General features: G+C 41.6%; 1 protein-coding gene across 1 annotated transcript in view; it reads right to left on the reverse strand.

Moving 5' to 3' along the window:
- Window positions 1–9960, reverse strand: part of LOC147012836 (prolyl 4-hydroxylase subunit alpha-2-like) — a 28603-nt gene extending 18643 nt beyond the window's left edge. The window contains exons 1-7 of the mRNA XM_085854105.1: window positions 9672–9960; window positions 9487–9558; window positions 9295–9391; window positions 8178–8326; window positions 4764–4901; window positions 2194–2298; window positions 1821–2036 (exon numbers count right to left, since the gene is read on the reverse strand). Coding sequence (XP_085710231.1) covers window positions 1821–2036; window positions 2194–2298; window positions 4764–4901; window positions 8178–8326; window positions 9295–9391; window positions 9487–9558; window positions 9672–9705 — 811 coding nt within the window. The 5' untranslated portion in view covers window positions 9706–9960. The remainder of the gene's footprint in view (window positions 1–1820; window positions 2037–2193; window positions 2299–4763; window positions 4902–8177; window positions 8327–9294; window positions 9392–9486; window positions 9559–9671) is intronic.
- Between the last annotated feature and the right edge of the window lie 2862 nt (window positions 9961–12822).

Genomic DNA, 12822 nt, shown 5'->3' on the forward strand with positions numbered 1-12822 from the left:
CACCCATCTCTCTGTGAAAGGACAGTTGGGCAAACCCTCCAATCTACCTTCTTAACGATCCTATTTAGGACGTTCAGTCATTAAAACTCCAGTGTTTCACTTTCAGCGATGATCTATATTGGGCAAACCATATTTCAAAGTTCACCTCCAAAGCAAGCTGCCGAATGATCATCCTCTGTCATACAGTGTCATTCCTTGGCACACCTAAACTCCTATCCACCTACAAGACTTACCTCCACAGCTTGATGGAGTTTAGCTCAGAGGGCTCTCCCCTCTGAGCTAACTCCCCACCTCATCTTGCTGGGCTTGACCAAGGCCTTTGAAATTCATGGAATCTCCTGCGATAAAGCTGAGTCTATGGGCCCATCACTTTGCCATCGTAGACAGGTTGGTGGTTGCACTGTCCTCCACCACCTCCTTTCTGGTCTTGCACCCTCTGCTCTTTCCGTGCTTTGTCACTTTGTCTCACCCCAAGTTTCTGTGGGATACACATGGTCCACCAGCAACCCTCTTCTTGTGAAACTACTTAAATCCAAGATCACTGCTCACCTCCACTCAGTTGTTCCTCTTTTTACCCACCAGTGGAACCAACTTCCACAACCTTTTCAATGTCATTTTTCCCTCCAGGTCTTCAAGATAGCTGTTCATCACCATCTCAGATCATCTCCAATCCAAACTCATGATGGTTTCTACCCTCATTAACTCCCTGCCTCCACACCCAAAATTCTTCCTCCTTCCAAGTTTTCCTCCTTGGAGTTCCCTTCTGTATTCATCTTGTCCAGCCATGCATCCTTTCTTAACCCCATTGTTTTTCTGCTTTCGGCTCTGCTGTTGGTATCCCCACCCCCCACCCGCCCCCAACTCCCTCTCTGCTGTTCCTTTTGTTCTGATCCATTCAGTGTAGTGACACAGGCTCTTCCACAAGCCTAGACTATGCAGACAAAAAAGTAGCCCCTTAGGGGAATGATGGTTATTTCCCCAACAGGCAAGGTGGCCTTACTGTCCTGATGCAAACTAAACAATAACACAAGAAAAAAAAAAAACGACCACACAACAACAATAACCTAAAAAAAAACAACCAAACACAACCCCGCCTTGGATCCTCTCTATAGAGGGCACATAACCCCATGAGACCTTGCTGTCCTGATGCTTCGAACCAAATTTGGTCCATCATCGATTGGGTAGTTTGTGATGTATGTCCATTAATATTTGACTAAAACATCTCGCCGGACACCGGGACCCACTCTGCAAGCTTAGTTCAGAGAAATAACTTAAAAAAGAAAAAACAAAAACGGAAACCCTTGAGAAGGACACGGAAGGAGCAAACAAAATTACATATTGTAGTATTTGTAGAAAAAATAGGAAAGTACAGTATATAAACATACATCAAAGGAGCACAAAAACAACAACAAAACACCATCCACATCCGATCGGCGTTAACCCAGAGTGAGCCGTGCCGTGAAACCCATGCTCATGGCAAACAGAGTTCGCCAGGTAACAGTTAATGCTTGATTAAGGTAACATTTTGTTTGAAACTCACAAAGAGAAACAACATGACCATTTTATAGCACATCAGATTCATATAGTAATGCACATTTCAACCGCACACTTATAAAATACTGCAATTACTTAATTTCATGTGACAGAAAAATATCCGAATTTGTTTGAGATGACATCCAAAACCGGCTCGACTTGAACTTGGCTCGGAATGGCAACTCGCAGAATTCAAGTTCGGCAACAGCACTAGCACAAGATAGAATTATCAGTTTATTCCCAATGCTTAACGATGGCAGTGTCCAGCTCTCAGGTCACCTACTCACCAATTTGCAGAAGCCAGTCGGTGAGTGCTGCAGCTCGCCGTGGTTCACCAACCTGATAGAGCGAGAAGGCAAGGTGGTCGAGAACCTTTGCAATCATCACTTGGCTTTCTTCATCCTCCTGAAGACCAAAATCGAAAGTTTCCACACCAACTCCAGGAGAGCTGCCATTGAAGACTTCTGGGGAAGTTGTGTTCACTTGCAATGGATGTGTTGTCACTAAGATGGAAGAGAAATAAAGTTAAAAAGCAAAAAAATAAAAACTTTGCACACATTTTGCCTTTCAACATCTTCCTTTGTAATATTTGCACAATCATGAGATTCCAGATCAAAAATCCACACACAGAATGTCAGCATTATGGATGCAAACACACACCGAGGCGTAAAGCTTCCTCAAGCCACTCTGCTGCATACAGGTAATCGTCATCAGAGTATGCGACTCGGCCCACAGCAAAGCAAGCAGCCGCCGTTAACTTTGGTCCTGTGCACAAAAACAAAATCTATTTATAGAATGCGTGTTTTATCTCCATAACTCCAAAACCATGAAACGTCTTGGCCTCAAACTTTGAATGCATACCAAAGGAACTCCAAGGTAGTGCAAGAATGAGAATTGTGTGTTTGGGTAAATTTAAACACCCCATTTGAAGACAATTTACATGGTGATAATCACAAAAAAAACAAAAGAAGCCTTACGAAGATGATAGCCCTCTGTCAGCTTGCTGGGGTCTTAAGCTGCCATTTTATTTGGCCTGCTCAACAATGCCTTGACTTGGAACAGGCCGCAATAGTTGAACGACAAAGCACAAAAAAATTGTTTTTCCAATTTCCTCACTCACACCATCGAATGCCTGATCTTCATACCTTTGAATCGCTGTATAGATCGCGTTTGTAAATGCTATAGTTTTCAAATTAGGAGCATGAGGCAGTTTTATGCATTGCATGATATGAATTTCGACAATGATCTCCCACAGATAAATTAAAGTATATAATCAAAATATGATTTCAGATTGGAGCATTGAATCTCATGGAATAAATAAGTGTCAAAATCTGTAGTGAAATCTGAAAACGTTCAGAAATTTGCAATGTTTTTGCGAATGTGTCCCATTACCAATCAGCTTGCAAATTGCTTGCCAAACCAGCTGTGACTTATCAACCGTTGGAGTGCTTGATTGAGTGCTCAAGCCAATTGCAAAGGGGCAGTTCCATTATTTTGGACGTACATTTTGGACACATTATTAAGATACCACAGACACAAAGATTGAGAATATGAAACTTTTATTTGGCCATGATATGACAAGTGTTTAGTGGAAAACAAGTAACAATGAAAAAATAGTGTCAACACCTTAATGACCTTGGAATAATTGAAAATATACCATGTGTTTGGACGTACACAGAAAAAATGAATTTTCTGACTTCATAAGTTCAATTAAAAATTTCTGTGGTGTGCAGATTTTTTGAAAAAAAAGTGCATTTATAATTAACAATATTTGAACAGCTTGTACAATTCCCTTCAAAATGATATATAATTTGTGCTGATAATTTCATTTTGAAATATTCACTTCCTGGTTGACAAATTTATGGAACTGCCCAAAGCGCTCTACAAGCTGCTTGGTTGTTAGTTTGCAAGCCATGGTGATGCACGGCAAAAGTACCCGCACTGTCACTCTGCACTGTCCCTTTTTGTGCGTCTGCTTTCATTATACGAGTCACTTTGGACGTTTTTTTTTTTTAATGCATCTATGTCATCGACCTCATGTTCAGAGCTCCGCCATGTTGGTTCGAGCTGTGAAAAGCACAGACTGACATTTTGTTGTCTCTGTGATGTGATACATTTTTTAATTGAATTTATAATGAGAAATGAACAGGATAAAACCATCATAAATATATGTGGAAAAGTTACTTTCCCAGACCAGGAATCAAACCCAGGTCCTCTGGCAAACCATACCAGGGCTTTGCCACTGAGCTATCTGGGCGACCCACTGGCTGAGCAACGCAATTCTTCCACTACATAAGTGCCACCCTCTTCCCCCCCCCCCCCACTGCTTCTGGGGCACTCGCTGCTAACCATAGGAGCAACTAGGGCCTGCTCTCGAGAGGGTCTTCCCTCTGTGGGGGTGACACATCCATGTCCGCTATTAAACACCACAGGGGGCGTAATAATATAATGAGACATTAACAGGATAGAACCATCATAAATACATGTAGAAAATTATGGGCTCAGACCAGGAATCAAACCCAGGTCCTCTGGCAAACCGTATCAGTGCTCTATATACAGTATTTATTACACCCCCTGTGGTGTTTACTAGTGGACATGTAGGGTCAAAAACAATATATATATATATATATATATATATATATATATATATATATATATATATATATATATATATATATATATATATATATATATATGCATGATAACTCAAAAAGTTGTGGATGAATTTGGGTGAAACTTGGCTGAATTGTTGTCTGTGTGACGGACTATTTCATTAGATGTTGGTTAAGATCTGGATCGGGATCCAGCCTCTCAGTGGGATACAAAATGTAAACTATTCAGCTGGTGGAGGTATGAGCTCCATTGAGTGCCGTTCTCTTCTTCATAAAATCCATGGTAAGTTTACCCAATCAAATGTTTTGAATAAATGAAGAGGATGTTATACTCATTTTACTCTCTTTCTTTCTTTAACTGCCAGGTGGATACAACAATTGAACCTCCATTTTTTTTTTCTTTTTGAAATCTTTAAACTAGCGCAAGAATAAATGGCTTCCTCTTTTTGTTTTGTTTTTCTATAGTGGTATTTTTACCACAGGCTTCTGCTGGTACTTATAAACATCTTATGATAGAATGCTCTTAAACCACACTTTCACCCCCCCCCACACCCCTATCGAGTAAAGTAGAGGAAAACACAGTGAGGATGGCAGGAGACGAGGTTCAGGGTTCCTTGCCTTGAAGATAGCCATCGGTGAGGTTACGTGCTGAGAGTTGATACGTTTTCTGTAGTCTGACAAGTGCTTCGGCAGCCCCCTGCGTATCCTCGGCAGATGGGAGATCATCATGAACTTCTGCCAACGTGTCTAGAAAGTCTATATGACACACGATTTTATGAATGATAAGGACAAGCAGACCTTTCTCCAAGCATACAGCACAAGATGCATCATAGCAGTGATTCAAGCCAGTCAGCCAAGGGAGTACTGTTGTCATTGTCACATCTAACACCCTCCCCCACCCACACTTCTATTGTCATCATCATCGTCGTCTCCTATCAAATACTATGAAACAACCTTAATGGGCAAGTCCGCTTGTTCAAAATATTTCACTTGTGCTTTCGTAGACAAAGCAAGTGAATGTAAATTCGAGATACTACAAAGACGTTTTCTACCCTCGTCTTCAACGTCACGACGTCAACCTATGTGCCTTTGTCCACATAATCACATTATACATACTTGTACCAAGATTGATTTAAATCCTTTTAGCTCTTCTCAAGTATAACATTTTATCTGACATGACCTCTGACCTCTTGATACCAAAATCGAATCAGTTCATCTTTGTTTCATAATATATACTGTATTTATACATCGTTTGGTCAAAATCCCATCGCTGGTTCATAAGTTAGCACGAAAACAGAATTTTTACCCAACAGGACCTCTGATCTTTATCCTCGTTACCCCCATAATCTAATCAGTTCATCTTTGTTTCATAATATATACTGTGTTTATACATCGTTTGGTCAAAATCCCATCGCTGGTTCATAAGTTAGCACGAAAACAGAATTTTTACCCAACAGGACCTCTGATCTTTATCCTCGTTACCTCCATAATCTAATCAGTTCATCTTTGAATCATGATACATAATTGTACCAAGCTTAACTTCGATCCCTTCAGCAGTTCTTCGGTTATCGCGGTAATGAATACCTGTCACGGACGGACAGACAACCAGAAAACAATGCCTCTGGCGAATTCGTCGGCATAGGCAGAAAAATGATGTATTGTATTCAAATTCTACCTCAACGTTTGTACATCATCAGAATCCATGCAACAAAGCATTCAAATCATCGTTTCAAATTGTAAAAGTGCAATTTTTTTTTCCACTTATTCTGTCAATGAGAAAATATTCCCAAGTTAGACTTTACCAAACTTATGTAGTTCAATGTTTGGTAAAGATAAATATTCATTGGTTCCTTAAAACAATGTTTATGAACTTGAACGTTAGTAGATGAGACAAAGTGTAAAATGATGGTGTCAATGAAATATGTTGCAATGCCATATGTAGAGCCCTCCCCCGCCAAACCTCAATAACAATTATGGTTGCACACCCGCCCCACCCTCCACCCCACCCCATCCCATCCCCCTTACAATGATTAGCATCACGGCACAGTGGCCATAAAATGCGTGACCCCCTCCCCCTCCCCGCAAGGTAGGGGCAGGGACAAGGGACAAATTTTAATTGTGGCCACAACCGGCTCACAGCTACCCCCCAGCATGTGTGCAAAACTTTGGGGACTCACCAAGCAGATTTGTTTTACAAGATTCATACAAATACATGCAGGTACAGGAGCATGCACCCATGAGCGACGTATTTTAGGATGAATAACTTCACGCCATGACTAATGTGTGAAAGTCTTTATGTTAGTGTCCACATATTCACCATAAACATGGAGTTGTGAGAAAAACAAAATACACGAAGCAAAAACGAGCATGTGGTATGTCCGGGAAAATAATACACCAGTAGCCTAGCAAAGGGAAGGGTTTAGCGGGAATCGGGAAAAAAAACAAAAAACAACTATCGTGGGCAACGTGATGGTGAGGAGGATGCCAGTCTTGTTGGGATGAAAGGTGAAGAGAATAAAGACTCAGGTGAGCAATTGCAGACAAAGTAAAATGGGATGAAGAAGTAAATGTGAAAATGGAAAATGTACAAGAACGAGGAATAGGTTGGCAGAAGAAATGAGACCTTAATAAAGGACAATAGCACATCACAGCAATGTCAGATAAACAAACAGAACATCACAGCATTTTCAAACAAAACAACTGCACATCACAACAAAATCAAACAAGAACAAGAGCAATCGGACATTGCAGACCCTCGCCAGGACTTGTTTTGTATGATGTATTTTGTGTGGTGTTTGTGTACTGGTGTGTTACGTAATTAATAAGACACAAAAATGGACCAAATAGGTACGGTCCTGCATTGGAGTAATCAGAAGGAACCCAAACATGTAAAAACAAAAGATGAAGTCATCAGGAGGAACATGAAAGGAGGAACCTATCTTCCTGGATAGGATTCATATTTCAGCTGCTACTCCTCTATCTTCAAACACATCCAGGCACACAGCCAAATTAACCATTTTCAAAAAACAAACAAACAAAAAATACCCCACATCAAAAAACTAAATAATTCTGGCTTCCAGACCATGTGTCCGATCAAGTTGAAATTTAAAACACGTATTCCCCATCACTACTAGATCACAATTGTGAAGTTTCACGTTGATTGATTAAAGCGGTTCCAGAGAAGACATTATTTAATAATCTAATAATGTGGTCCAATTTCATTGGAATTGTGTGTCGTTTCTCAGAAGAAAGCAAATACCTCTTTGGTGGTGGGCAACCTTCCCCGCCATAAACTCCCTCCGTAGACCCCCCTCAGACCCAGATTTTTAAAAAATTTTTAATGCTGTGAACAAGCTTTGGTACGTGCACGGTGATGAACGCTGTGGAAAAGTTTCATCGAAATTGTATGTGTAGTTTCAGAGAAGAAGTTGCAAGTATTTGTGGACGGACGGACAGACGGATGAATGATGCGCCATCCCATAAGCTGCCCGGAAGTACGCTCCAAGTGAGCTAACAAGAGAACATCACAACATTATCCAACTAAAACGGCACTTGGTAGAGCGCATACCCCTGCCAGGCCGGATCTGGATCTGGACCGGAACTAAAATTAAATCTGCTTGTTCTAGTCACCTACGTAACTCATCTTTCTAGCTTTGTCACAACTCATCCACAACTTTTTAAAAGATCATGCTGCATGTCGTTTTTGACCCCATCTATCAATGGTGAAGAATCACTTCAAAATTTTTAAATTCTCAGGTCCAGATCCAGCTCTGCATCTTCACCAAGATCCAATCAATTTGCCCTCGTCACACACCAAACCTGTCCACCAAATTTAATACAAATCCGTCAATAACTTTGAGATATCTTGATCACATACGTACAGATAGACAGACAAACAAACAGACAGACAGACAGGGGTGTAAACATAACCTCCGTCCACCTTTGGTGGTAATAAACAAACAAAACATCACAGCATTATCAAATAAATAGCAATTAGGATCAAATGAAACAGAAAATATCAAAACAGAGTACCTTGAGCTAAATGTTCTTGCAACACCTGTTCCACATTGTCAAATGTTGGCAACCTTTGAAGGAGGCGGAAGGCAGCGATGGGATGTCCCACGTAAACTTCAGGGTCAATGTCGGCAAGCTCGATCTCACTCTCGAACTGGGAAAGAAGGCTGCAGCAAATGGCACGCACGCACATTCCTTCCATTTCATTATGGAGACATGACACACCTTTGTCTGCTCGAGCTCCTCTGCCTCGAGGTTATCACTTTGTTTACTTGTCCCCTCCCACTGCCCTGGGGTATCAATAACTTGCAAATGGAAGACATTTTGTTTCCATCCAGTGCGGCACGCTTAGTGTCCATTGTGTGTGAAGTGTAATGCGTCCATTTTCTCATCAAGAAGCTCTTTCTAATGTTATTACTTTATCAAAGCTATCACTAATGTTATTACTTAATATTTTTCATCCATCTATAATTCCAGCAATCTCTGTGTGTCTGTCTGTCTGTGACCGCTGTTTCTCTACAACCACTGGTCCGATCTAATTGAAACTTGCCAGGTATATTTCTGGGGTCCTGTGGATGTGCCTTTTCAAGGTTTGATATTAATCGGACAAGTGGTTCCCAAGTTATGGCCATTTATTTACCAACCAATGACAGGACACGGTGCTATGACGTCACAATTGTTCTTCTTCTTCGTTTGATATGACATCACAATTGACGCTGGGGACCTGAGTATGTGCATTTTCAAGGTTTGATATCGTTCTTCTTGTTCTTCTTCATCCGTTTCAGCTGTTTCCAAGTTATGGCCATTTATTTACCAAACCAACGACAGGACACGGTGATATGACGTCACAATTGACGTTACAATTATAGTTGTTTTTTTTTGCATGTACGGGCACGCACTAGTATTACTTAATGCGACTACTTTATATCTGCACGCACAATGGGCACAGATTCGCCACGTCGCGTTCGATGGAAACAAAATGGCGTCAAAAGGAAAGTTGTGGCTACTCCTGGTATATAGAGACTTCAGTTTACCCGTCCCCCCACCTTTCCCCCAACCACTACCACAACCTCATCCTCCTCTTCATTTTCAAGGTTTGATATCGTTTCCTGGTCCTCCCGACCGTCCCCCTCACCTACTGAGATGTCCCAGACGAGTTTTTGCGTGCTGTAGATAGCGCTGGAGTTCTTCAAGCAATCGATTCTCTTTAACTACAAGTTCCGCCATGTGTCCTGCAGAAAGCACGTTGTATCGCTTGAGGTGATAACAGCGACAATTATTAATTATTATAAAACGGTAATGAAAGGTATTCGTGGCAACGCGTTACCTGTCGAAGAGAACACATCCCCACGAGCCAGTGTGAGGAGCGTTAGGACCAAGAAGGACACAACGGCCATATCTGCGAGTTGGAAAAGTGAACATGCTCAGCGAACCTCGTCCAGTAAATAAATCTTCTCACTAATTCATATCTGACCGTTCGCCGTATTAAAAAAAGAAATCGCTTTCACTTACTCTTCCTCCAGAAGAATCCCCATCGAAAATGCATGACGAGTTATGATGTCATAAACACAATGGAACGTTTACCGTTACCAATTGAGGCAACAACACGTATAATAATTGGTCGATTGGTCGCCCGAGCCTCCAAAAAGTCGTCGTGCGTCGTCGCCACAGGACATCACAGCGTCACCACGAGTGCGCCACGCACGCACAACAAAACAGACTAAAACAATCGATTGTCGCTCTGATCGAACAACATTCCCTCTCGCTCTCGTCACTGTTTGTCGATCGACTGTGCACTCATTTGACGCATGATGTTGGTCATTTCAGATTTTGTTTTTCTTTGTGCTTAAAATTTATTAAACAAAATTACTTTCTTGGATATATGGTCGAGGCTCGTGGAAGAGCTGTAACGAAATGCAAAAGGGAAAACACCAAGAGCAGATTAGAATTGAGAGTAAGATCGAGGGGTGGGGGGGGGGGGGGTACGTACAGTTAAAAAAAAAAAAAAGTAAAGGTGAGAAGGATGCGTGGGGGTAAACGAACTGCACACAAGCTGAATGAAACACAGCAACACATCCTCTTCAATCTCATTCTTCCCTCCAGGTTTTCAAGACAGCTGTTCACCACCATCTCAGATCATCCCCAATCCAAAACCATGATCTTTTCTACCCTCGTTAACCCACCCCAGCACAATCTCTCCTCCTTCCAAATTTACAGGTTTCCCTCCTGAGAGGTTCCTTCTGTATGCATCTTACTTAATTACTGGATCTTACTGAATTTTGAAATATAAAGCGTAGCTTATGTGCCCCTTTTCACAGTGTCTTAAACTCTAATATATGGGTTAAACTTCAAGGGATGGTCAGAACAACGTGCACCCTGATCAAGTGCACCCTTGTCAATTTACAGCAAGCAAACATATATATATATATATATATATATATATATATATATATATATATATATATATATATATATATATATATATATATATATATATATATATATTAGGGTGGTCCAAAATCATAAGGGAAAAATTCAAAATTTGAATATTCTTAGGGCATGTTGATTATTTTGTTCTACCTGACTAGAAAATACTCCTGGCCAAATTTGCCACAGTTCCAAAAATATTTAGGGGTCCATCAAGAGGAAGGAAGTTGTTACATCCGGTGGGAGAGAAGAAGACGTCAGTGGGAGAGAGGGAGACGTCAGTTGAGCTTTCAGTTCGCTGTCGGTCGGTGTTAAAAGCACTCTTTTATTTTTCTTTTTTTATCTCTAATTTTTTTCTTCTTTTTGATTCCCAGAGTGAGTGAGTATGGCGTGTTCTACACGGAAAAGCACGGAACTGTTCCTCTTGGATCAACCATTGGAGAAATTCACCAACCGCCAGTTGCCCACTGCCCACTGAGAACATTTTATGCTCTTTCCTTTCATTTTTCCTATTAGTATTGTGACATTATAATGAATCCGTTGAGAGACTTTGATGGACCCCTAAACCACCTCCAAATCTGCTAATTTTTTGTTTATTTGCGTTTTTCAACGTCAGGAACGATTTGGCAAACATGCCCGCGAGAAATTCGAACTTTCATTTTTTTGGACCACCCTAATAAATATATATATATATATATATATATATATATATATATATATATATATATATATATATATATATATATATATATATATTTTTTTTTTTTTTTTTTTTACATATATATATATATATTACATATATATATACATATATATATATCTTCTTCTTCTTTCGGCTGCTCCCTTTCGGGGTCGCCACAGCGGATCATCCGTATGATCCGCATAGTGATTTGGCACATGTTTTACGCCGGATGCCCTTCCTGACGCAACCCTGGTCGCCTCTTACGACACAGGGATCTGGTACACCTATTTTAACCGGGGTATACACCGGCCCAGTACACTGGTACTCATTTCGCCGACCTCGGAAGGATGACAGGCTGAGTCAACCCCCTGGTGTATTTATTCAGTGGCCCAACGGGGCTTGAACTCAAAACCTTTGGATTCCAAGCCGCTGCCCTAACCACTGCGCCAACACCAGGCTCATATATATATATATATATATATATATATATATATATATATATATATATATATATATATATATATATATATATATATATATATATATATATATATATATATATTGTTACAGCTGTGGAAATTTGCACAACACAAGAAAGGTCCTTAGATCAGTTATGCCGGTAAGTTTGTGCAGATAGTTCCCCACCGTTGTTTAGAGGGATTTTCGTGTTCACCGGGCTGCGACGCTTTGAGACAGCCGTTTATCTTTTCTCTAACATTATTTTGGACCAATCATCCCCCAACAACCAAATCGCCACCACCAACATCATTCCCAAACAACTACAACTCAAACACCCCCACCTTCGCCTCTTTACCTCCACAACGCCACCCCGCAAACATCGCTTCACAGCCATTCTCAAACGACGCCCACAACAACCAAATCGCCACCACCAACGTCTTTCCCAAACAACCACAACCAAACCACCACCACCTTCACCCTTTTCCCTTCACTACCATCAACAACGCCCACCTGCAAACATCGCTTCACCTCCATCCCGGAGACAACGCCATCTTCACGCTGTCAGGACGAGCGCTCCGATGATTTCTACCATGTCGGCTTTGCCGGGGTTGGAGGTCAAGGGTCAGGGGTCGATTCTCGCTTCTCCGACCTTATAAAAGGGTGAGCAGAACGGAGCTCAGGGCCAGTCGGTTTTACGGAGCTCGAGGCAGTGTCAAGAGAAGTGTCAGTGGGTCGGTTGCCAGTCGGTTTTACGGAGCTCGAGGCAGTGTCGAGAGAAGTGTCAGTGGGTCGGTTGCCAGTCGGTTTTACGGAGCTCGAGGCAGTGTCGAGAGAAGTGTCGGTGGGTCGGTTGCCAGTGTTGGTGAACAGAGCTCGCAGTCAGTGGTGGGGGAGACGAGCTCGCGATCAGTTACAAGTCAGTCTGGATTCAGTTTTCGAGAGACGGAACTCAAGTCAGCCGGTTGTGGGGAGACGGTTGTGGTGTCAGAGCGAGAGTTGGTGAACGGAGCAAGGATGCGGAGAGGGGCTCGGAGGCAAACCAGAGGGCTATGTGGAGACCATCGCTGGGAAAAGGGGGGAAGTGGAGACCACAGC

This window comes from Eptatretus burgeri, chromosome 14 (genome assembly GCF_056783735.1).
Source record: "Eptatretus burgeri isolate ZD-2024b chromosome 14, Ebu_testis_v1, whole genome shotgun sequence".
NCBI lineage: Eukaryota > Metazoa > Chordata > Myxini > Myxiniformes > Myxinidae > Eptatretus > Eptatretus burgeri.